The following is a 26,833-nucleotide window of genomic DNA, read 5'->3' on the forward strand; positions in this document are numbered from 1 at the left end:
TGCTAATTGTTCTTTGCATTTTGGGGTAACTGGCTGCTTTTTTCCTTTTCAATTGGACGTGCTATATTTTCAGCATTAAAATAGTTGGACTTGATGATCTTAGAGGTCTTTTCCAATCTTAATGATTCTATGATAAAAGAAAAGCAGTGTCTCTTCCCAAATCCTGCTTTGCAGTTGTTCATTCTGGCCAGTAAGATGACTTCCTAGTGGCTGTGAAACCTTTTGCTGTAACTTTGTGCTATTTCAGCTCTGTTGTGACTGGTGCTGTTTCTGCAAGCCCAGCCAGATAGCTTCCTGCTGTGATAGCAACTGTGGGCGGAGTTTATGAAAAACTTGCTTGGCGTAGTGTCATGATGCAAGGTGTTACTTCTGTACCTCTGGTGACTAGTATGCATTTAGTGATTTTTTGCCAAGTGGTGGCTCTGCTTCTGAGATAGAGACTGTCTGACTAGCTTAAAAGCAAAAATTAGCTCTGACTTTTTTCTTCTGCACTGTTGCTGAAATTGATTTTTATGTGAAGCTGTGGTCTTGCAGAATTGTGTAAGAAATACTCTGTATACATGGAAAAGAGCAGGACGCCACAGATTTGTAGTGAGTTATGTGAACTTTCCCTCCAGGCAAGAAGTGGGGCTATCCAATTTTCCACTCACAGTGGAGACAGAGCTCAAAGAGCTGCAGAAGCCAGTAGTTAACTCTGTTGGAGATGCTGTACCCTGCAGTTCTTTAAAATAACATCTACAGTGAATAATAGTGTGCAAATGTGTGTGACAATTTTTTTTCTCTTCCTGAACCTTGTTCTAGATGTCAAAATTAACCTGGACTACTTGGGAATGGCGAAACATAGCCCTGGGATCCTGCCGTGAACAGTAAGAAAGTTGAGATGCTTCGTGTATGCAAATAATTATTTCTTTTTAATGGCTAACCCCCAGTGAAACTGTTCCTGTTCAATTAACGTAACTAGGCAACATGTTGTGCAGTTCAGTGTGGATGTGCTCCCAGCTTTTCGTAGTAAAGAGACAGTACAGTAAGTCGGAGGGGTGGCTTGGTAGGGGAGCACTCTTTGGGAAGCAATGCTGGGGAAGTCTCTGCAGCTGGTATGACACTGGAGGTTGAAAGGCTACTACGGGTGATACGTTATGAAATTATTGAGGTGGTAGTTGAAGAACTACAGGAAATTACAGGATTTCCTGTAATGTATAATTATACTGCGAGACTCCATTGTTATCTAGTGTATAATTATATAGGCTCCACTGTCGCGGGGTAGCTTGAGTGCAGATTAGTTTGGAATGTAATTAAACAAATTAGAGTAAGAAAAAAGTGAATTGCGGAGTGGCAGAGGCTGCATTCCCAATGCAGTTTGTGGGATAAGTCCCTAAAACGCTGACTGAGGGAAGCTGTCGGACTGCGGTGTCATTTTACTCTCACTGCTCCTGAATTGACTGCTGTGAGACAGGTAGTTTGGCTAAATAGGCCTTCGGTCTGACCTTTCATATCTGACTTCTGTGTGGTGCTTTCCTTATATGAAACTTCACGTTTAATAGATATTGATTAAATGGTTCATGTATCCAAGAAAGCAGGCACCTTTACAGATATTCTTGAGTGTTGGTCAAAATATTCAGACATTTTTGTGTTGTTGGTACCCTGAAACTTTCTGGTTTGAAGGTGTACATATGTAAATATTTATATGTAAAGTTCTGTATTCTTTATAAAGCCTTTTCCGGATGTTGCAATAGGCATCCTTCAATTGATGCATTGAAAATTATTCTGCTGAATTTTCCTCGTACAAAATAGATGACTTATGAGAGACTGTGTGGGTGAGTAGCATGCTTGCGAAGTGTAGGTTTTCAGCAGATGCTGTTGATGCTATTTGTCAGCCTTCACTGGGACAGAAATTTAAAAGGCTTTTGTATTGTTAAATATCATGATTTGGATATGGTCAATTGGAAATGCACAGCTCTTGGAAACTCTTGTATCTAAACTATCCACAGCAGTTTAAATGCTCAACATGCAAATATTCACATGAGAAACATTTCATTTTCTTTTGTAGAAGTCTCTAACCATGTCATGTTTAATTCTTCCATGGGAGCTGTGTTTTACCCAGGGCTTTCAAAAAGTGGTCGATATACTTGAAATGTGAGGCAATGTTAGTATCTTGAAAATCACGGGACTCTCCTTTAATGAAAATACTGTAATTGTTAAATCGCTGTGGATCAAATTATGTAGGCTTAGGTCATTTACTAGAACAATTGATAAAGACACAGGAAGCTGTTTAGTTTGTTGTACAAAATAGTGTATGCAACAAAAGACTGATTGCTTTCAGCTTTTTGAGAAGTTTGTTCAGCTTAGCTGAAAAAGACGTAAGTATGTATTTGTAGATTATTAAATGGCTTTGAAATCTTACCAGAATGTGGCCAAAGCTTCAGATTGCTTTTTCGGGTCGTCGATAGACTGAGCTAACAATTTTAAGCTGTGCTGCTCAGAGGTAAAACATTCATTCATTATAAACTGTCTTATTTAGCAAGCTTCACTTTGAAAGGTAAGCCAGGGAACTTTGCTGTTCACAGGTTTGCTCTGAGCAAAACCTGCTGATTTCTTGTGGAGTTGAGAACAAATGTATGTAATGTCAGAGAATAATCAGGCATGTACAGTGTAGTTAAGAGGAATTTTAAGGGTGGAAGTGATTCTCGGTACAAGTTGAGACATCTAGAATGATCTTGAGTGTTTTTTGTTCCCTGCCACTCAGTTACCTAAAAGTTGTGTGGCTTCTCCTCTGGCTCTTCCTATGAAGTGGTAATTGGGGCCAAAAGAGCTGGGCTGTGGTGGTATGGCTGTTCAAGGTCCTTGTGTATGGGAGGTTCTTAATGTCCATTTCTAGGACAAGTAGCATTAGAAATCTAAATCTCATCTTTGCTGTTAATCCTGTAGTGTTAGAAAATGTCCACATGCTACTAAGCGATAAGCTAAGTTACTAACATGTGAAACGCGTCTTACTCAACTCTCATGTCATTTGTTTGGCTTATGATAAGCCAGTGAGTGGTGTGTGCTGTGTTGTGCTCTAGATAGCCTTGTGACCTAGTATTTGCTGAATTATCAGTTCAGTGGTTGTGTCATTTTAAAGTATGCTCAAAATAGCTGTTAGCAAACAAGGGAAAACTAATGCTTTTAAGCTGATCTGCAGTGTGGTGTTCCCTTAGCTTCCACCTTCACCCGTTACCAGCATTCCAGAGTTAGTAAGCTTGCTGATAGTGATTGGTGTCTGAAATCATGCTGACTAACTTGGTCCAGAACCATTTTTCCCAGGCCTTTATTTGCATATGTAGATAGCTTTTTCCCAAGGATGTGGTTTAGATGAAGCCTGCAGGTAATATGACGTGGCTGATGAAAGTAACAGCAGGTGGGAAGGCTCATAGTTTAGTGTAAACTGATTCCAAGGTGGCTTGTCACATGGATACTTGAATGGTGGCTTAAGGAAATACCATGGATTTATTTCTTCAGTGAAGCAGGTGGCTCTGATGCTCCGGTGTGTGATACAGGACAGGGGTACCAAAAGGTTTTACAGCCGAAAATCGGAAAGTAGGCTTTAATGTTCTGAGCTTTTTCAGTTTTATTGTCAGGTAATGTATGCTGGCTATCCAAAAGCCACTTTTGAGGACTGGAAGGCTTCAGTCTACTGAAGTGTGCATTATTTTATTGGGAAGCTTCTCAGGATTTCACCTGCTGTTATCGCTTGTTTCCAGTCTGGTGCGAAGTGGCCTTTTCATTAACTCTTCCAGAGCAGTATTTAGTAGATGCCTCTAAATCTGTGGCTCCGTTCTTTCCAGAATGGAGCTCCTGACAAAATGAAGGAATCCGTGTAGGCTCAGAGTCATAACTCTGTACTTTCATGGCTCTTGAGAGATAATGATTAAAAACCTTCCTTTAGTCTTAACCACGGAGGCAGAAGCCCACATTGCCTTTAACAAAGGAGTGGCATGGAAGATGCTTGCTTTGTAGTCTGGGCACCCACAAACAGGAGTATGGGCATCGTCATCGGTAGGGACCTGCTCCGGATTGCAAGTGTAGGGATAGCAGTAGGAGGACAACAGCATTTTAGGCTGCCGCCACTGCCAGACCGTCTGGGTGCTGTGCACAGCTCTGAAGAATGCTTGGAGCTGCAGCTGTGGTTGAAGCAATAGCGCAAATGTTTGGGCCGAAGGCAGAAGAGACAGAGCAGTGCTGCTGTCCAAGCAACAAAGCCGATGTGGACCCGGGAGCATTACCAACCTGTCAGGTCTGCATGGCTCTGGCAGGGAGCTGACGTGTCTCACTTGGACTGTCCAGTGTTTTGGGACACTGGTCTCTGCTGCCTCCTTGTCCCCTCCCTGTGTTGGCACCTTAAGCTCCTTGTCACTGTGGTGTGTCATCTGCAGCCTTCTCCTTGTCCCCCTCTCCTTTGGTCCCAGGCTAGGATTGCTGTGTGCAGAGCTGCTCTCGTTAGGGCTCAACCTAACTGGAGAAAAGTGTGTTCCCTGGCTTTGGATTGTTCTGTGCTGTAGTTGCTGAAGCTCCCGATATTGAGAGCATAATATAGGGGCATGCAGTATGGCACAGCATTTTCCTGCTGCCTATGGTGCAGTTTTAAACTGCAGGTGGGCGGAGTGGTGGATACACCAGCAGGCTGTGCTGCCATTCAGCGAGACCTGGACAGGCCGGAGAGCTGGGCGCAGAGGAACCTGAGAAAGTTCAACAAGGGCAAGTGCAGGGTCCTGCACCTGGGGAGGAACAACCCCATGCACCAGTACAGGCCTGGGGCGGACCTGCTGGAGAGCAGCTCTGTGGAGAGGGACTTGGATGTGCTGGTGGACGACAGGTTGACCATGAGCCAGCAGTGTGCCCTGGCTGCCAAGAAGGCCAATGGCATTCTGGGATGCATTAAGAGGAGTGTGGCCAGCAGGTCGAGGGAGGTTCTCCTTCCCCTCTACACTGCCCTAGTGAGGCCCCATCTGGAGTCCTGTGTCCAGTTCTGGGCTCCCCACTTCAAGAAAGATGAAGAGCTACTGGAGAGAGTCCAGTGGAGGGCTACGAGGATGAGGAGGGGACTGGAGCATCTCTCCTACGAGGAAAGGCTGAGGGAGCTGGGCTTGTACAGCCTGGAGAAGAGAAGGCTGCGAGGGGACCTTATAAATGCCTATAAATGTCTTAAGGGTGGGTGTCAGGAGGGTGGGGCCAGACTTTTTTCAGTGATGCCCAGCGACAGGACAAGGGGCAATGGGCACAAACTGAAGCATGGGAAGTTCCATCTGAACATGAGGAAGAACTTCTTCCCTCTGAGGGTGACGGAGCCCTGGAACAGGCTGCCCAGGGAGGTTGTGGATTCTCCTTCTCTGGAGATCTTCAAGACCCACCTGGACAAGGTCCTGTGCAGCCTGCTGTAGGTGACCCTGCTTTGGCAGGGGGCTTGGACTAGATGACCCCCAGAGGTCCCTTCCAACCCCTAACATTTGTGATTCTGTGATTCTTCAGAGAAATATTCTCTCCTGCTATATGAGTGAAATACCATGTGAATGAGAAGCTTGTTTTTGTACATAAAACATTGCTGAAGACTTCTGAGCTTCTGTGAACCTGCTGAAGCTTGGTTTATTTTGTGTTCTTAAAATAGGTTGAATAAAATTTTTATTGAACATATTTTTAAAGTATGTTAACAAAGGACATTATCTAACTGCAGTTAATGAGCATGGTAGCATTGCTTTTGGTGGGTGAAACTTCTTCGCTTAATACAATTGCTAAATTTCCGTTAGGATAAGATCTGTTCTGCTACCTAGAGTTGTATTTCAATAGTTTATTGGCTTACTTTATGACACTCAGTTTTTCAAAATGCAGTGCCTTGATTGACTGAAGCAAATTGTTCAGTTGTGTCTTCTATAGTCTAAGATGGGGGGTTTCTTTTGTGCATGGACTTCATCTTTATTGAAATGTTTAAATACTTATAGTTTGTAGGTGGAAAATAGTAATGATTCTACTTGTTAATTATTGATTATCAGTTGATACTTGATATATGGTAATGCTGCTTTCTGGTAATGCAACTCTGATGCCTATCATAAAAAAGAGGGAGGCTATGCTAATGTCCAGAATCGTGTACAAAGTTGATTCTGAAAATGCTTGCATCAGGCTGTTCTACATTCTACTTTTAAGATAAAAATGCCTTTTTTAGGCATATACTTCTGTGTATTTAGAGAGAGATTCTCTTATTATTACTTATTATTTAGAGATTAAAGCTGTTCTTCTGAGAGTATAGTTCAATGCCAGATTTATTCAGCTGCTGCTAAAAGGGACAATGCTGCTTTATTCTGCTCTTTGCGCAGTTGCTCTGTGGGTGCCGGGGCCGTGAGCGGGATCGCCTTGCCCGGCTGATGGGAGGCAGCAGTGGCTGTGCTGGGCACTGCTGGCCCTCCGGCAGCCACCTTTTGTGGAATTGCACAGCTGGTTGGTTTGAGAGGTTCAGCACAAGGTAGGCGAGTGGTGGTTGGGTCAGACTAAGTGTAAGGTGGAACTGTGTCCTTCATTAATGTTCCCAGGCTAAAATGTACCCTCTTGCTCCCTGTAGATTTAGTCAACAGTCTGTTTTTCAGCTGTTCTGTTCTGTTATGGTTCTAATTTTTGTTGGCTACTCTGCTGGAGATAGGACTGCATTACATTGTAGGTCAGGGTAAATCACAGCATCTTCTGGCTTGGTGATTTCTGAGGATCATTTGGAAAAATCTTGTGTTCTGTAGGAATTATGTGTTTGCTGAGGTCTGTCCTCTGATCTGTTGAGTGTATTTTTCATGTTCACTGTATGCTCATATGTTTTGCCACTGAGGATGCGTGGACTTGTTCATTTAATGGTTTCCAAGACTGTCCTGCGCACTTTATTATACGCTCTTTGACATGTCTTGTGTCACTAATTTGTTTTTGTGTTTGAAGAGCTGACTGTTACTGATACAAGTAACCTATGTAAGCCATGTGCATGCTCTGTCAACTCTGAAAAATCCAGAGCATTCCAACAGAAGACAATATATAGACATAAAAATAAAAAAGTTTCACAGGGTGTCCACTATGTGGAATTCAGATATAGTTTTGTTTGGTACAACACAAATTTACTGTGCGCTAACACTTATTTCTCCAAAACTTTAACAAACTTGGAGTGACTTGTTTAGGGAAATCATGTAAAATGGAAGGATTAAAAAAAAAATCACTTTGTAGTTAATAACTGAAAGGTCAGGGTTTCTTCCTAATCTTTAAACAAGCTGGAGTGAGCAGTATAGTTGACAAGTACAGATAAGCAATGCTATTGCAGACCACATCAAATGTACGTGGTTTTGACCTCACTAAGCGGTTGTATGGAAAGAAGATGCTTAACTATATGCACAAACCCATCTGTAGTGTATGCTTGCTCAAGAGGAGGCCAAATTCATTTATTTCTTAGAATTAATTTAATCCCAGCCTTAGCATTTTGCAAAGTTGAGGGCACCTGTCTTTTGATCCCTTCAAGCTGTTGTGTAGTGTGTTTGCCTCATCAGAGAAGCCTGTGCAGTGCGCCCAGGATGGTAAAACAAGGAGCGAGACCTCAGTATTCATCCTAATTATATTAACCATGGTGCACGTCACGTAGGACTTTGCAAATAACTATTTCTGAGTATGATGGCAGGAAAGCAGTTCAGATGTATGTGGTACTTTTTGAATGTGTTAGTTTTATGATGGAGGATGGGTAAAACATACCCTGTTTACTCAGCAGACTTATTTAATAGAGGAAAACCTGAAGTTTGTTTGAAACGAATATGTGCTGAGGTACAACACCACCAGGAGTCAAGAGCCAGCTTATTCTACTGGATGCTCTAGCATCAGTGGGAGGGAGTGGGCAAGGAGTGCTCTTAAGCAATTCTGTTTGATGCTGTCTCAGTTATGGCATGTTTAAAGTATTTCAAAGCACACACTGAATTTGTAATTCATACTTACAAATATTGCGTGAGATTTCCTTCCACTAAGAGTCTAAGTCTGCTTTAACAAAATATAATTTTAGACAGGCTCCTAAATTAGCATTGTTTGTCACGTACTCTCTGAAGTCAGAGTTTTATTTGTAATCGTACAGAGCAGTTGGAGGGGAGAAGATGATTTGTACAAGCTTGTTTTCTGTTATATATAAATTGAGCTGTTATTTCAAATACGTTTTTACTGTTTCGTGACTATATCTAAAAATACTAATTTACTATTGTATGTTAAAAGTATTAATTAAAAAGTAGGAATTTCTGTTTTGGGCTGTGAATTAATAGCAAATTGCTTTAAAGAAATATCTAATTCATACAGCTACTGATTTTTTTTTTTTTAATCATTAACTTATGTTTATCAATGTAAAATATATAAAAGACCAAAAATCAGAAGTCTGGCTTTTTTCAGGGGTGTTGCATAGTTTATATTTTGCAATGCTTGCTACTAAATGATGTCAGCAAATTGAAATGTTACAACTTTTTCACTGTCCCTTCAAGTGGAAGTATGAGCTCACAAACTTGAATATAATCTATAGTCTTTTTTTTTGGTTAATGGCTATAAGATATCATACTCCTGAGACACAGAAAGCATTGATCAAGAAATTTTTGATCAACTACATTAGATCTTAAAAATGGAACTCATTAAAATTTTGGCCTTTTCTGTACAAATTAGTGTGATTGTGTCTTGCACATAAATAATTTGAGCTATTTCTCTCCCCCTTAAAATAAAGGGTGGCTTTAATGAGTCACAGCTTCCATTTTAGTAAATTGTTCATGGGATAGGCAGGCTCAGGAACAACTGGGTTAAACCAAGAGATTATTTGAAAAATCTAGGGCATGTGCTCTCTCTATTCACTTGATTAGTTTTCATAATTCATCCTTGTTTCCACAGCAAAGAGCAGGGTAATACATGCACACAAGCAGCAGCTTTCTTTCTTTTGTGTTCATTTATCTCTGTAAATTTAGTGGAGGAAGCTAGTGAAGTGGGGAGAAAGTCATATTGTGTGTGAATGTTTCGAATGAATCTTGGTTTGTTTTGTGAAAATCCGTGGGATCCGAGAGGCAGATGCTGTTTCGGGATGTCTGTCTGTGCCTCTGCTTCAATTCTTTTCTGTTTGACTACAGGTGCATGAAGAACAGAGGAAATATTTCCGCTTATCAGAGATGATGTGGAGAGACACTTTGTGAGTAACTGATGTGTGTTTTCTAAAAAGCACAGAATGCTAATGTGGGAATTACTTTTTTTTTTTTTTTTTTTTTCCTTTTCCCCCCCTACTGTAGAATAACTGTGCCTAAATCTAATTTGGTTCCGGAAAGCTGTGAATATATGGAAGCCATAGACAAAGGTGATCGCTGAAAGAAAGAGCTGGAAGACACAGCAATAGAATGTCTATGGTTTCATAAATGATTAACCATGACATCTAATTTTTCAACAGTGATCAGTCTTCCAGGCTTTTACTGTTGACTGCTGAATGTGCTCCAGACATCAGTAAAAAACCCCTGACACTGGGTATATGGGTAACCTTTAGTAAGGTTAACTTGGTACCAATAGAAGCTCTTCTGTCACGCTTACAGGTGCTACCTATTCTACATGACAGGTTATTAATACTTTGTTGTGCTTGTCTAATTTTGATTGGAAGTCTGATACATTTGCCATGAAGAAGATGGGAATAGTAGCAGTGAATAGAAGCTTTCCTGAAAGTTTTCAGTTCCTGTCTGCTGGAACACAGTGTTTTGGGCGCGTGCAGTTAAACTGTGCTCCCAAAATATAATGGGCAAGGAAGTACCTCAATGTCAGAATATGACTGTACCGAATATGACTGTACCTAATAAGTACTTAAAGGATTTACTTTTATGGAAACAAGGTCATTTTTTAAGATCACAGTTAGGTGATGCAATGTTTTATTTGTCAGATGGACTCCGTAAATGCATTATGTTTCTAGTGTTTCTAGTGCTGTAGACTCATCAGCCAGCTCTTTCCTTTGGGGTGATTAGTCCCAGTGTTTTCCTTTTTCTGCCAAATTTCCAGTAACAGTTGAGAATTAAAGCAGCATGTTATTTTACGATTTTCCATTATGGTCTTCGTGCTTTTTTTTTTTTGTTTTAAGAATAATGCGAGTAATGTGGTCTTGTGCTTTCTTTTAAACCATAAGATTTGATACTCTGGAGCTACTGCTTTGTTCTAATGATAATTATGTAGGAGCATCATGCCTTTGCGGGCGACTTCAGTGCTTTTCTTGGCACTGAGGAGCTCAAGTTAAAAGAACTGCTGTTACCTCAGGCACCTTGATTTCTGAATTTTTTTGCGTTTGTAGTATTAATACTACACCATGAAAAATTTGTTCTTTTTTAAAATTGAAAAATATCCATTTATTATAACAGACTAGTAATTGGTTAAACTCCTAGGTAGGAACCAGTTTGGATTTTTATGTGAGATTTGCCTTTTTTGTTACCTAGATCTAAGAAAAAGGTTTCTAAATGGTTTTTAGGCTTCCCTCATCCTGGAGCCCTTTGCATATTTTCATAGATACGGTTTTGTGATTTGTAGTTTAGAAAGTACTTAAAAAAATTGTCATTAATGCTGAATTTCCTCATTTTGGGATGAGGTTCGGCATCTGCAGATAGTGGCTCGTAGTCTGTCTTACTTTCAGTCAAGAGAAAATCTGCTCCAAGATAATATTGGCTTGTAGTCATCTTTCCCTTGGCTTCTTCCAGGCTCTGCTTGCCAGTTCTGGATGGTTGTGGGAGGATTTCTTTGTAACGGTGTCCTGGCCAGGTCCTGGCTTCTTTATGAAGCAGCATGAGAAATCCTTGTGCTGATCCAGCTGACTTACCCAGGAGATGCAGTGTTGATTTGATTTACTCTGTGACCTTGAGATAACTCTCTTGTGGCCAAACTCCATGAAGGTGTTGTCACAGTTGGCTGAGTAGTAGCGATAATATGGACTATTATTTACTACTAATAATATAAGTTTTAAGAATAATAATTAGTATTTTAAATAAAAATATTACATTCTGTGATGCCTTTTGCAGATAACCAGAGTAGTGGAATATTTGGTTCCTTGGTCATGGCACACATTGTTCTCCTTGTTTTCAGATCTGGTCAGGTCTCAAGCAGAGTCCCTGGGTTACATTTGGTGGGCAGAGCTTCCTTCTGCATCTCCTTGAACTGCTCTGGTCTGCCGCTGAGATAGGCATCTTTTGGCAGTCCCACCTTTGACCCAGTAACTAGGGTAGGACTTGCTCAGAGGTCTACTACTTCCTTAGGCTGCTTTGGTTGTGGATAACGCTGTTCTTAAAAGTGTCCCGGTTTAAATTCTCCCAACTCAACAACAGAGATTTCTGCTCTTGGTAACGAGGTGAGGGGATATCACCGAAGCCTTGGTTTGGTTCCCTTCAGATTCTTTTGTTTCAACTTTCTAGGCTGCTTCATTAGGGCAAAGGAGCTTTTTCAGAACTAAAAACCTTTACCCTTTTAAAAAAAGACCAAAACTGACCTTTAAACTCTTGCTGTAGCTTTCTAGAAGGTATAAGGGTGAATGAAGGAAGTAGAAGTTGTGTGGCCGTCTGGTCTGTACGGGCTTGCGGAAGTTTGATGTGCTTCAGAGAGGTACAGTGTGTTAGACAAGTACAGTTGTATTTACTTGCCAGCTGGGTTACTGTACAGAACTTGGAAAAATTTGCAGTTGAGAAATAGTTATTTTTTTAATAAGATATCTTTGTTTTTATCAGCTTAATAAATTTGGAACTTGATTTTTTTTTTTTTACAAGTAGTATAGTTTAGGTATAAATGTTCCAAGTATCAGTCTATATACCTTAGAGTATTTTCGTGGCGATGCCACAGTTACTGAAAATACATACATTTTTCTTGGAATGTATTTACAGATGTTGACTGTATTTTAGTGTGATAATTTTCAGAAAAGGCTGTGTGAAAAACACATAACAGTTACTTTGTGTAGATGGTTGCTGGTAAGGTCCTTTTAGTTGCGTAGTGGTCGGCTTGTCACAGTCTTCAGCATATGGCTGAGTCAGTCTGTGCTCTGATACTTAAGAGAGCGGATAAGGCTTCTAGCCAATGACACCCACCGTGAACAGTGCTTCTGGATTTGCCTACATTAAGACTCCTCTGTGTCAGCATTAGTAGCTGCAATAACAGGTAATGCCTATCTGGCTAGTTTCGTTAATTCTTATGGGATATTGCAAGGGTTAATATAGGTAAGATATAATGGATAGCTTGTGAATTGAACGGAATTCAGTCCTTGTTGCAGGGGGGAGGTGCAGGAACTGGTTTCTTTTCCCATGATCATAACGTTGGCTTTAACCTCTGTGCTGTCATATCTCTTTGTGAGTGGTATTTATACAGTTATATAAAGTTTGTGGGATGTATAATGGAAATTGCTGTTTACCTGGTATAGTTTTTATCACGGTTAATTACTGTACAGTTTTGAATGTACAGGATTTCTGGTTAAAAGTGGAAAAATGCTTCACCTTTGCTCAAGCAGCAAGCTGTAAAGGGTTTAAAATACATACTCCACCTTAGTCCATTAAGTTAAAATGTGGCTTTGTAAGTAAAGTGAGGATGTACAATAAAAGCTTTTTCACCTAGTAGTATTAACTCCTACATTCATAAAATTAAAAAAACCACATTAATTCATAAGTATACTGGATAATATTTAACTTAAAATTGTAGAGATAAAATACTTGAACCAAAGCACAGAGATTCACACGCATTCGCTATGCTGATTTTTTCCTGACAGGCTGAATGGGGGTGCCTTGTTCTACTTGACATCTGCCCGTGTCTGAGTCAGTCTCATTTGTACAATAGTAACAGGCACTTGAGCTGCGCCCTTGGTAATCAGTAGATTAGGGTGCATGTGACAAGTTGGACACCGAAGGGACACGCTGTATCTAAGCTATTCAGTTTCCTCATGAATGGACTAATATGTTCCACTGGTCTTCCCTGAGCTTAGTAACCACATAAAGCTTGATGCTCTTAAAATAACTGACAGTCAGCAGCTGGTTTCTTACCAGGATTTTTTTTTCACTATGAGTGAGGAGAAAGTGTGATCCAAATGTCGTGAGTCTTGTTGTCTTACTGGAGATAATACAGGCTTTTCTTTTACTTCCTTTTGCTGGATTGCTTCTGTGTGCCTGTGTTTAGTAATGCAGTGCTTATCTAATCAAACTTTTGTTGGTGGAATCAGTTTCACTGGCATGGATTTATTAAGTGTAGGTGGTAATGAATGAGCTTTAATATGCTGAAGTCATATAGGTGACGTATTTGAGAAAGGGTTTATGAGGGGTGAAAAATGCAGGTGAAATACAAGTCCTTTACAGAACAGTGAAGATACGGTAAATCTGTAGGGACTTAAACATTTTAAGAACAGTTTTACATCAAATCGATTGGATATTCTTGGGCCAACTAATAAGCTTGACAAAATTTTGGTTCATACTGCCATAATTATGTGAGAGTTGACATTTGTTTCATTATGCAAATCCAGGCATGAAACAGTTGATCAGCTAACTTAAATTTCAAAAGCATATTTCATATAAAATAATGCTTTGACACGCATCTCAGCGTTGCAAAAATTCTGCTTTCTGCTACTTTACTTTCAGTGCAGTGGGCTGAGACTGTCCTTGTGCAGTGCCCTGACCAGGCGGTACATGCAGCTGCTGTTGGAAATGAGTGAGTTTCAGGTCCATTCCCCATTCTTGGGAAAGATGTGTAACAAGGTAGTTTTTTTCATCCTTGGAAATCTTCAGGTAAAAGCTAACTTTACTGGCACTAAAATAAGGGCACTGAAGAATGGAAGGGGGCAAGGGAAGAACCCTTCTACCATCTGTAATGCCTGCTAGGTGCATGGGACTCGCCAGCTGGGTTGCTCAGGGGTCAGTATTGGGACCGGTGCTGTTTAACGTCTCAGCAAGTTTGATGGTGACACCAAGCTGTGTGGTGTGGTTGACACGCCTGAGGGATGGGATGCCATCCAGAGGGACTTTGACACGCTTTGACAGGTGGGCCTGTGCAAACTTTGTGAAGTTTAACAAGGCCGGGTGCAAGGTTCTGCACATGGGTCAGGGCAATCCCAAGCACTATTACAGGCTGGGCAGAGAATGGATTGAGAGCAGCCCTGAGGACAAGGACTTAGTATTATTGGTTGATGAGAAGCTCAGCATGACCCAGGAATGTGCACTCACAGCCTAGAAGGCAAACCATACCCTGGGCTGCATCCCCAGCAGCATGGCCAGTAGGTCTATGAAGGGCATTCTGCCCCTCTGCTCTGCTCTGGTGAGACTCCACCGGGGAGTCCTGCGTCTAGCTCTGGAGCCCTGGACACAGGAAGGACACAGACCTGTTGGAGCGGGACCAGAGGCGGCCACAAAAATGATCTGAGGAATGGACCACCTCTCCTATGAAGACAGGCTGAGAGAGTTGAGGCTGTTCAGCCTGGAGAAGAGAAGGCTCCGGGGAGACCTTATAGCAGCCTTGCAGTACCTGAAGGGGCCTACAAGAAAGCTGGGGAGGGACTTTTTACAAGGGTCTGTAGTGACAGGCCAAGGGGTAGTGGCTTTGAACTGAAAGAGGGTAGATTTGTACTAGCCATAAGAAAGAAATTCTTTACTATGAGGGTGGTGAGGCACTGGCACAGATTGCCCAGAGAAGCTGTGGGTGCCCCCTCCCTGGCAGTGTTCAAGGCCAGGTTGGATGTGGCTTTGAGCAGCCTGGTCTAGTGTAAGGTGTCTCTGCCCATGGCAGTGGGGTTGGAACAAGGTTGTCTTTAAGGTCCATTCCAGCCCAAGCCATTCTATGATTCTGTGATTCACAGCTTACTCTCCAAAAACTGAAATACAGCCTGAAGTGGTGAATGTGGAAAGAGGTGCTCCTTCCACCACAGTCAGAGGCGGCGTGTCTGTGGGGTCTACTGGATGTGAAGTATTGGTGGCAAAGAGCTGTCTGTGTCTGCTCTGGATGAGGCTGTCAGCTACAAAGCCATAGCAGATAGGCTGAGGGGTTAGTCTAGACACAGGGGTATAGGTTGGAGACAGCATCATCTTCATGGTCATTGGTGTGCCAAGAGTAGCTGGTTTGCTTCAGATAAACTGTAGAAATAATGTACGAAGAGAGGAGGGACCTCTGATGATGACTTGTGGCTCACACAAACTAGTGGACTACAGTTTGAGTAAAAGTGTGCCCTGAGCTTTTTAAAGTCCAGCTTTTATCCTACATGTCACTTAATGGGTGTATAAGCAGACAGATTTGTTTTTAAACTTCAGTTACGTAAATTTTTATATAAAATGCCACTCTGCATTTGCCTTGAAATTTAACAGTGACTCTGGTATTGTCAGACTTGTCACTCAGAGTTCAAATTAGGAAGCCTGTAACTGCCAAAACACGGATTGGCTTGAGAGCCAAGATCCGTTAGGACCCAGATGCTAGTGTACTTAGGCAATGAAATAATCCTGGTTCAGCTTGGGAGCACAGAAGCATGATTGTGCTCCCGCAAATGCTATGCAGAGGTTGGAACTCCTGAATGGTTTTGAGATGATAGGTTTGATTGCATTAAGACTGTATAAAGGTTTTTCTTTCGCTATGTAACAGCTCTAGAGGCTTATTTTGCTGTCTGTACAATCCTTATTAAAGATTGCCATAGCAATGCAGTGAAACTGTTTGTATTCAGGCAGCCTTTTTTTATGATGTGCAGGCATCCTTCTGGATTCTTTTGAGGCACTTCTTAGGAAGATGAGGGCAAGGCAATGGATTTTCTGGATCTTTATACTCTGCGGATTTGTAATATTTCCATTGCCATCTTGCATCCTCTATGTTAGAGTGTATTTTTCACAAGCCAAATGTTTACATTGCTTTAATAGTGCTCTGTTGTATGCTGTACAAGCTAGTTTTGCAGTAGAATGTTTTACATAAAACAAGAATTACTTGCACTGATTTTAAATATGGTTTTATGTCATGGAGTTCAGTGTAGTGGATCCTGTTCTGTTAAACAGTCTCACTTCCTTTTCAGTATGTGCGGCTTACCTGAAATCACACTGCTTGCAAATGGCATTTGAGGAAGTCTGAACAACTGACCCAGCAGATATATGCCTCCTGCTGAATTTTAATGAACTCCTGTGTGCAATAGGAAGTGTTGTGTTTCTTTTTTTTGTAGCATAGCTTCCTAAAATTTTAGACTTTGGACAGTTTCACACAACTTTTGTTTTTAACAATCATCTTTTGCTTCAAGGAGCCGAAACTGAGTAGCTTTGGAAATGGTATGTTGATTTTATTTCATTTTATTTTTTTTAATGTAGTGAGGAACACTGTTGTAGTGTCTTCAATTAAAGAAAAAAATCCATGGGGAATCTTTTTTAAAATGTTTGTCTGATGCCCTCTTTAACACTTACTCCTAAGCAACCCTGACTCAACAGATGTTGCATCTGGGCGTTTGCAGCTGGATTAGAACAGCCTCTGATGGAGAGGTCTGAGTCTCTCGTGTTACTGTGCTAGCAGAGTTCTTGGCAATCAGCTTGCTTCTCTTGCCATGTTTAGTTTCAGTGGCTTTTGAGCAGAGGTAATCAGCTTTTTGTACTGGGTTTGCAAGAGGCAAACTGCTACCTTAACAATAGCTGCTTACTTGCGGTTGTAATGCTTACCTGTGCTATGTCAGCCTGCGGCTCCTGGTTCCTGCTGCAGAGGCTCAAGGATAGTCTGCCTTACTGGATGCAATCTCATGTTTTAGATTAAAAAAGTTTTAAAAATTGAAGAAATTTATGAACTTTCCTATGAAGCAGATATCTCATTTTTTACTTCTAGGTGTATGACTGATTCTGCAATGAGTTTAGATCTTTTATTCTTTTCAATTTAATAATCTTATGCTTTTACTTAATTTTGTGTGTATGTGAAAATGCTGTGAAAAGTACAGCTTAGTATCTAGTTTGCAGAAACTCTCTGTAGGTAATTTGTTGTTTGAATACTCACCTGACAAGCAATGCTGGTATACAAAGGTAAAACAAAACATCTTTCATCCAAGGTGCTTATAACTGGGGAGTGCAGAAGGAGAGCAGGCGCAGATGGGGATCTGTAGAAAATCAAGGCAAGAAGAAATAGTTGCCATGTATCAGCACGCTGACCAAGGCCAAGTGCTGTGTGTCACTGCCCACTTGGTGGTGGCTTTGAAGGAGAACTTTATCGCTGTTTTTTAAAGCACCTTTGTGCGTAAGGTGTCCTGTGAAAGTAAACACAGAGGTGCTTGTTGGACGGTTTGCTAAAGGTTCATCTAATTAAGGGAAACAAATTTGCAAAACCAGCAAAGCTGAGCCCTGAAGAGCATTAGAAAGCAGCTTTTCGTGATGGACTTGGTGAGAAGCAGGAGTATTGGATGGATGCGCTGTGGTAAATTAGTGTGGCTGAAGAGATAAGGCAGGGAGACATTTCAGAAATTTCAAAGGTTTAAGAAATGTGGAGCTTTTCTGAAACCACAATAATTTAATTTTGTGAAAGATGGATTTCACCTGAGTAGATAATGAGGGAGAAAAGATTGCATCTTGAAGATGCTGGAGAAATAATTCTGGAAAAAATTGTTGTGTATTTGACAGTAACTATATAGGCAGCATACACTTGTGAAAGATGGCTTTATTTGCAGCTTATCTTAATTGATTTGATGACATAAATTGATAAAATTCATTGATCAATGTAACTGCATTTGTTTAAGGCTCTTGCTAGCCTGAATGTGTAAATTCTTTAGAGAAACAGCACCCTTTGTGTTTCCTATTTTCCAAAGGAAAAGATCCTGCAAACAAACCACTCTTTCTTTGCTCCCCATAGCAAATAAATTACCAGTCAGGCAAAACTGCACATCCCTAATGATGTGGTAGTGAAGGCAAGATGAAAAGCATAAATAGATCTGTCCAAAGACTCAAAGTAGTATGTGGGTAGAAAAGTAGAAATTAAAAGATTATTTTGATATCAATATTTTCACATTCACCCAAGGCTTTATAATATTAAAATGTCTGAAGACCTATTTCAACTGTTGAGTTTCATTTGCATTCTTGATGCTTTGTTGTTAAAGAGAACAACTAGTGAAGTTCAGTGATTTTTATTTTTTTATACAGAATGTTTTCATTGTCTGGAATGCTTTATGGTGACAAAAGTGACTTCATGTTGGTTTTCGTTGGGAAGTTATTCCGTCTGTTATATATTTTAAAGAAAGTTTTTTAATGAAGAAAAAAGGAAAACTTAAGTGCATTCTTACGAAGGGACTACCTCCATCTTCTCTACAACTAGATTTTAGGTATTGGAAACCTGTGATTAGGGCCCTCTCAACCTTTTCTTCTCTAAGTTGAACAAAGATGAGTAATTATATAAGAGAACAATTCAGTTTTCCCATTTCATTTGCCTTTCGTGCTTCAAATTATGCCCAAGTCTCCTATCATTTTTGTGCAGGCTTTTAACAGTTGAGAAGCAGCAAAACTTTGGTGCACCGAAGCTTTGGTCCTTGCTTTGAAACGGAATACTGTAATTATGTTTCGTCCTAGATGTTCTCCTTGTGTTCATAAAGCACATACGAATACAAGACAAGTTATTTAGAAATTAGCATCCTAGATTAGATCCTGTCTTTGCAAGCCAAAAGACGACTAATTGAAGTTTATGGTGGCCAAGGGAGTAGCAGAAATACAGGCAACAGAGCTGAGCAGCAGAGAGTAACTTCCTGCAGAAAGAGTTTGTGTGCGCCAGGTTTGGGCAAGATTGGGATAAAGGCTCCTCATTGAGATTGGCACTTTTGTCACATTTTTTTTTTCATATTTTAACATCTGACTTTTCAGTTGATGGAATTTATTCTTGGGTCAGTTTTCTTTCTTCTGCTGTTGATAGCCTTGACATTTCTGTAAAAACCTCAAGAGGTAGCGTGGAGATGGGCAGCACGCAGATACTGTTGTACCGGAATTGTCGAATTTTAGAATATGGCTCATCTGCTGTGTGGCTTTCTGTGACTCATTTTTATTTCTTCAAACTAAAAACCTAATTTTCTTATCAAAACCAAAAGATGGACTCCGCAGATCTTTGACAGCTATTTGCTGCAACTTCACGTGTTCTACCATGTGAAGCACGCTTCGGTGTGGCGGCTCTCGTCTAAAATGACATATTGCATTTTATCCCCTTTGGTCAACAGGGAAGTCGCTAACGCGGGCGGCATGGATCAGGCTGTGCTCAGAGGGGAGGTGTCGGTGGTGCCTCACGGCAGGTGTGTTCCAAGGGCCCGAATTCCTGCCGAGATGACAAAGAGGTGTTTTTTCAGGATGGCAACCTGGAAGCCTTTTTTCCCCATCTGGGAGACTGAGGAATTCTGGAAGACCTAATTAGCAAAGGACTCTAAGAAACAAAAGGACCTAGTTAGTGAGTTTAAGCTATTTTTTTCTCAAGTGATGGACTATGTGGTTTTCAAACAAAGCAGAAGAAACCGCAGCTTTAGTCTTAATGGTTTTCTAATCCAAGATTTGTGGGGATTTTTCTGATTTAGTTGATCCAGCTGCCCTTGTGTCTGCTTTTAGGTATCCAAAGACCCATTTTAGAACAAGGAGGCAATATCAGTTACTTACCAGATCTTTTAGTGCGCTAAATACATTCCTGATATGGCTGGGAAGGGATTTCTGTCTTAATATAGTGAAATCAGCCAGTCTTTTCCTTGATGACACCCTACCTCCTATTTAATCTTTTTGTGCTTATTCTTTTTTTAGGAAGAAAAACACAGATTTAGGGGAAGAGTAGAGATGATCACCTTGTTGTGGAAGACATTCCAGCAACCTTATTTCAGTGTCTTCCTTTCTTGAAATAAAGTTCTTAGTTAAAACATAATTGTTCCTTTATTAACTGAACCTGATTTCAGAAAGCCATAAAATTGTTTACATTTTTATCGTGGGCTGTACTTTGCACACATGAAATGGTAGTTTTGTCTGATCCGATCAATTTGTTGGAGTGACTGGTTTCATTCTTTCAAAGAAATTAGAAAAATCGGCATGTTTCTAGTGCAGTATCTTTCTGTAGAAAATCATTTAAGATTTACGCTATATGTTTGTTTTCTTGCTTTTTGTAGTTGAAGTGGGAACTTCATGCTTAAAAGAAAAAGAAGACATAAGCTTAGATGCTTGAAGTTTAGAATGAAATAGCTGCTGGTACAAAAATTTCTGGCACTGCTTTGTAAAGGAGCTTCATCCTGTCAAGAATGTTTGATTTGATTCCCCCCCCCCCCCCCCCCCCGAGGATGTGACAGGGATCTATTGTGTGCTTTTCTGCACTGCTATATGAAGTATAGCAGCATGAATAAGAGTGTTTAAGTAGGGAAACTGTTTGTTTTCCCTTGTAGGTGGTTGAAAATATTGCTGCATCAAGTGGCATCGTTCATGACTAGTAATTTTCTGTTAATGCCATTTGAGACTTCCACATTTTTCATTTTGGTTGGTAACGACACTTAAACCTGTCATTTAAAAAACTGTTTTAAGCATTCTTCCTCAGAATAAATGCTCAATTATTTCTGTTCCAAAGGTTGCATTGACATTAAGCAACCCTATTTTTTTAACAAGTTTAGACTAAAGAAATCTAATAGAGCTGTTTCTGTAGTTTCATTGACTGATCTTTTGTACTTTGATCTCAGTCTAAACAGATAATTCATGGGACAACAGTTTAAATTATTGAAGTTATGTTTTGGCAGTAGCTAAATTCTTGAGGAATGATCCAGCTCATCAGTATGCTGCTCTCCGCTTCCGGGGGATTTTTCACTAGTTGTTTGATCTTGAATCAGAAGCAACAGATTTCCTGCCTTTTTTCATACAGGCACACAAGTGCCATTTGTCTGCTGGATGCATTTATGGTGACTTGAGCATATTCAGTCTCAGGTTTTACTTTTCAGACTTCTGTATGGGTGAAATTCTTGTATTCTGCTGTCACTGAGTGAATGCGTACAGCCTCTTAGCAGTGTTTTGGTTAGTCACATTTGTGCTTAGCGTGAAGAATGGCTGTTTAATGAAAAGTGCTGTAAAACTTGAAGAAAAAGTGCTAAAAGCTTTCCTTAGAGCAGTGTTGTTATGTGTGTTTTCTCCATCTTCAAAAGCTTCGAGTCTCTAGTAATCCCAAACGGTACCTCTTCACTCTGTCCTATTTCCCTCTAGTTATTCTGTTGCACTTGATTTTATTTAGCTGTCATGCCTGTCTCGGTAGCAGTGATGTTACAAGTATTTTCTCTCATTCTCCTTAGGTCCATGAATTTACGTTCTTGGCTCCTAGGCATGTGCACTTCAATGTTTTACAAGAAGGACATTTTCATTTGAAATGCGAATGTTGGCATTTTCCTATGAAGCCATTTGAATATATTGATGTAAGAGCTAAAGTTAGAAAATAAAGAGCTGGAAGAAAATCCAGTGGGGATTTTTTTGTGGAGATGAGAAGTTTCTTATTTATTGAACACTTCTGTTGGTCACATCTTGTCTCAGTGTGATGTGTATGACAGTGTTTGTGCTTGCTTAGGAGGAAATGTTTTCTTAATGTCAGTGGAAGAATTAAACTCTTCAGTAAAAAATTTGTTTCTCCAATAAATGCTTTTAGCTTTCCAAATAACTTTTTTTTTCTTTTTAACCAGCCACTCCAAATGACTTAGGTTTAATAAATTAAAAAATCACAGCTTCAGTGTTGACTTAGATTTAAATAAAATCTCTGGAGTTTTTTTTCAGTTTTGGCTATTGTTATGGGTTTGTGTGGCAAGGTTTTGGTAGCAGGGGGGCTGTAGGGGTGGCATCTGTGAGAAACTGTGAGAAGCTTTCCTCATGTATGGTAGAGCCAGTGCCAGCTGGCTCTAAGACAGACCTGCTGCTGGCCAACGCCAAGCCAGTAAGTGATGGTGGTAGCACCTCTGTGATAACATATTTAAGAAAGGGAACAAAAAACTCTGCAGGAGAAACAGCAGGGTAGAGAGAGGAGTGAGACTGTGTGAGAGAAACACCTCTGCAGACACCAAGGTCAGTGAAGAAGGAGGGGGGAGGAGGTGCCTGAAATGTCGGGAGCAGAGAGCCTTCCCTTGCAACTCGTGATGGTGAGGCAGGTTGTTCCTCTGCAGTCCATGGAGGTCCACGGTGGAGCAGATCGCCACCTGCAGCCCGTGGAAGGGACCCCACGCCGGAGCAGGGGGATGCCTGAAGGAAGCTGTGACCCTGTGGGGAGCCCCATGCTGGAGCAGGCTCCTGCCAGGAACTGTGGAGAGAGGAGCCCAGGCTGGAGCAGGTTTGCCGACAGGACTTGTGACCCCATGGGGGACCTGTGGTGGAGCAGCCTGTTCCTGAAGGACTGCACACCATGGGAAGGACCCACGCTGGGGCAGTTCGTGAAGAGCTGCGGCCCATGGGAAGGACTCACATTGGAGAAGTTCATGCAGAACTGTCTCCCGGGAGAGGGACCTTCACGCTAGAGCAGGGGAAGAGTGTGAGGAGTCCTCCCCCTGAGGAGGAAGGAGTGGCAGGGACAACATGTGATGAACTGACCGTAACCCCCATTTCCCATCCCCCTGCGCTGCTCGGGGGGAGGAGGTAGAGAAACAGCAGTGAAGCTGGGCCTGGATAGAAGGGAGGGGTGGGAGGAGTGGGAGGAGGTGTTTTAAGATCTGGATTTATGTCTCACTATCCTCCTCTGATTTGATTGGTGATGAATTAAACTCCCTGTTCTCCCCAAGTTCAGTCGTTCTGTCCGTGACAGTAATTGGTGAGTGATCTCTCTGTCCTTGTCTCGAGCCTTTCATCATATTTCCTCTCCCCTGCCCAGCTGAGGAAGGGGCAGTGATAGAGGGGTTTTGGTGGGCACCTGGCATTTATCCAGGCCAAACCAAAACAATTTTTTTAAAGCCATATTTTCTTTGTGATGCTGGAGTATTTGATAAAAAAAAACAAAAGTTGCTCTTGTATGACTAGAAATTTATGTGCGGACTTGATGAATAAATTGGTAGCATTTAACTCTGTTAGAATTTTTTTTGCATGAAGGAAGGAATGGTGGTTCAAAGTAGTAACACCCTCTTGCATATTTAAAAGCTGGTTTTTGGTTTTGGTTCAGGTAATTTTCTGGGTTAGTTGCAGTTAAACTTCCTTTATAGATGGCTTCTGGATCCTAACATCTGTACAAATGTAATTTTAGTATATTGTTTGTAATACAGTGCTTTTGACACTTTTTGTTTGCAACTTGATCTTGATATAGGCAGCAAGTAGGTTTGGATCTAAAATAGTTTATTTTCTCTCTGAAGGAAGCAAGGCTGCTGCTTTTAATGGGATAGGTAAGCTTGCAAACTGGACTAAATGCTTGAAAAATCTGGCTGGCATGTACGGTGTTCAATACTGCGTGAGCAGTTTTTGCTGAAAAGATACAGTTCTGGAAAGTTCTCCAACTGGTGACATGTTGGTAGCAGTGCAGTGTAATCTCATGCGGATTGTAATTTTCCCTTTTATTTTCATATCTCTGTTTTCTGTTGCTTGGGTAGATATGTATTGGTTATAACTGTTCTCTTGATGGCAAGTGGTGGGTTTATTGTTAGGACTAATTGTTTCCCTGCTCAGTTTGGTGATTATTTGAGTGCATCAAGTTAAAAAGAGAGGCTGTATCCAAAGCGACTTCATGCTTATTATAAGGTGCTTTTATAGTCCTAAATCTAAAATAAGCTACTCAAACAGCTTGTATAGCCTTCTCCCTTTGAGGGAGAATGGGATTTGTTTTTCTGCACATAATTAATTCATCCATTGTGACCCTGTAGTTAAACTGTGCATATCACTGTTGGGAACAGACTGGCATAATTCTTAATTTGATAATGCACAGAACATTCAAAACCTTAATTCCTGTTGTTTCAAAAATGAATCGTTCTAATAGGCAGTTTAATCTGCCTTAACTAGCAGCTGATCATCTAAATAAACACTTTTGAAATAAGCAACGATGCATCTTTAAATTCCATACTCCCAGAAAATACTTTTTGGTGCTAACTTTCAGCTGTAATCCATGTCCTGCAGTATAGCCAGCTATGGAAGAAGTACACTGTTCTTCATTTATAAAGGGAAGGGGAAGAAAGCAGAACTTTTCTGTTGGTGCATCTGATCTATTTTACTTCATCTTGCTGATAAGAAAAGAAGTCGCCAAATTTTGAAAGGGGAAGTATGCCTTTCTTAGTGGGTGTGAATTGGTTTGTTAGTACCTGCTACCTTTACAAAGAAATGAACAAAAAAAACCCCAAAACAACTGAAGGATGTGTATAATACTTGTGCCTTACTTGAAGGGAAAAAAACCTCCACACCTGAACACCAAAAAAACTTGCATTATAGAACTCAACCAATCAAAAAATCCCCACTTGTATATTCCAATTTTTTTAATGCTAGAGGTGTTCTGCGTGTGCATGTCCTTGGGTGCAGCTTGGCAATACATTTCTGATGATTCCGTTGTCTTTGGACATCTGCGATGTGTCTGATTCAGGTCTTAGTTCACCTGGATGCAAAATCAGCCGTATCGTAGAAAATAATTGCACAGTGGTGGAGGCTGTGCTGGGAAAACAGGACACCCAGTCTTGTTTGGATGTTCACTGTATGGGAACCCATATAGTTCCAAAACCAGTAGGTTTGCATCTTAAATTGATTTGTTTTAATGAGCTTCGAGCTTGCTAAAGTTGTTAAGGATATCTTGTAAACCTGAGAATCGATTTGCGTTAGTGTCCTGTCCTGGACAGTGAAAGCTGAAGCAACTATGAAGCGTTCACACGATGTTCAGAGATGTTACAGAGCCATCCTGCAGGACCGGCGAAGGCTGTTGAGGGAAGCAACTCGGTTTCTCAGACATCATGTTCTTTTGCAGCCTGGTGACTACTAATCCCATAAATAGGTGCACACTGAAATCTGAAATCCAGATATCAGTATGACTTCTGCAGGTTATAGTAAATTTAACAACTGAAAATAACAGTGCACTGTTAAAATGCAGAAGTGTGGCTGTCAGAAAACTTTCAGTTGTAACTACTACCATTCTGCCTCGTTACAGTGTTGTGTGTGTATTTATGCCTGACCTTCCCATGACATTTCTGAAACCTGAGCATTTTGCTAATCTCCTTCCATCTTCCTAAGCTGTGTTATCACATCCAGATCCATCACATTGGATTCCGAACATTTTCAGCATGCAACTGCCCTGCTCCAAATGCCAGACTTCCAGTTTCATTCTTCTCCCTGAGCTCACCTGTTAGAGACTGGCTGAATCAAAGCTGACAGGCAGGTAGAGTTGAGGTGTATCAGACAAGGATCTGGAAGGAAACTTAATTTGAAGTGAACGTGTTAAATGTTCAGACGCTCTCAATTTACTTCTGTTGTCTCAAAGAGCGTGAAGGTCATGTATCAACAAGTCAGCAAGTTCCTCAGTACCTCAGCTGGACAAGGATAGCAAAGCCGTGTTTGCAGTTCCTTCATGTGGATCAACGTGACGTGGGTGAGTCAGAGCAATGTGGGAGTAAAGCAGAACATGAGAACTGAAGCAGAGGAGTTTGCAGGCTGTGTAAAGCTGTCCTCTCCCGGCTAGAGCAGCATCTTTGGCTGTTGTCTGGGTTCCTCTTCCCTCTCACAGCGAGGTTTTCTCCTCTCTTGTTCTGTCTCGCCAGTAATTAGAGCACCAATGTGTCTGTGTTCAGTTCTGTTTGCAGATAATTAGAGCTGGGCCCATGTTGTAGAATACATAGTGGTGTGTCTTGGGTTTTGCTCAGGGCTTTGCCAGGACATCGCTGGTCTGTCATTGCAAACCGGAAATCCTTCTTGTTTCCACTCTTTAGTGGGGAGTGACAAAGACATCGGCTGATGAGGAGTAATTACGTGATGCGTGCTGGCTTGATCTGACGTTAGACTAGCCATCTCGTTGCTATGCGTGCTTTAGGAGTAATGAGGAGTGTTGATGAAGAACAGGAACGGCCTTGTTCTCTGGACAGTTAACGTACTGGGCTATAAGACCATTTACAATGCAGAACTTGGGAACAAAGGGAGGGAGAAGGAGGGTAAATGAACTGAATCACATTACTGGGAGTAGCTGTTAAAAAGAATTTATGATGTGCATTCAACAACAGAAAGCTAAGGCTCAGTAATTTTACTTAATTTTATGTTTGCCCTTTGGATTCTGTATGCTTTCATCAGACTACAGCAATGAAGTAACAGCGTAGTCACACTGTGCCTTGTTCTAGGGTGTTGATAAAAGATAATCATAAATAGGCTGCTTATCTGCAAATACTAGATTTAATTATTTTACATTGAGGTGCTTGATACGATGGCTGAGAATCGTGAACAACTTCTTTACTGTTTATTGAGTCTAATTATTTAACATCCCTGGTAGTCTTCAAAGAGGTCTTTTCTTCTTAAGAAATCAGTATTTAAACGGAGTATTGCCATTGTTCCCCGCCAAAATCCCTGAAAGCGCATTTTGGGACCCAGCAAAATTTTCTCAAGTTTAAAAAAAGAAAAAAAATTAAAAAATTTCTCCGCAGCAGCTGCGTTTTGTGCAGCAAGGTGTTGGTAGTTTGCCTATGTTTCTACTTCAGTGAAAGAATCAAACAAAAAAAGGTATGTTTGTGCATGTTGTTGCTTGATTCGGGATATGAGCCAGAACATAAGTTTGCAGAAATTGGATAAGAAGCACTAAAGAACATGCTTCTGTAATGGTGTTCATGTAAAACTCCTGTGGTCCAGCAGTTGCTGTTAACTGTTGGTTTCCCTGCATAGGCTGCTTATTCACTGGGCAATTTTTATTTCTGTGTTTACAGAGACTCTTGTGGCAAATGTTCACCTTATCTCGAGCTACCAATTGC

General features: G+C 41.0%; 1 protein-coding gene across 7 annotated transcripts in view; it reads left to right on the forward strand.

The window, feature by feature from the left end:
- KLHL13 (kelch like family member 13) overlaps window positions 1-26,833 on the forward strand; it is an 88,860-nt gene that overhangs the window by 10,938 nt on the left and 51,089 nt on the right. For 2 of the 7 annotated variants that reach the window (XM_075435457.1, XM_075435458.1), the window contains exon 2: window positions 802-866. The exons of 1 other annotated variant lie outside the window; for it this stretch is intronic. In XM_075435457.1, coding sequence (XP_075291572.1) covers window positions 802-866 — 65 coding nt within the window. Of the gene's footprint in view, window positions 1-801; window positions 890-9,128; window positions 9,188-26,833 lie in introns of those variants that run through there. 4 more of the 7 variants (XM_075435456.1, XM_009941468.2, XM_075435462.1 and 1 more) reach the window with 4 other exon arrangements.

The sequence above is a fragment of the Opisthocomus hoazin genome, chromosome 14, assembly GCF_030867145.1.
Source record: "Opisthocomus hoazin isolate bOpiHoa1 chromosome 14, bOpiHoa1.hap1, whole genome shotgun sequence".
Classification (NCBI taxonomy): domain Eukaryota; kingdom Metazoa; phylum Chordata; class Aves; order Opisthocomiformes; family Opisthocomidae; genus Opisthocomus; species Opisthocomus hoazin.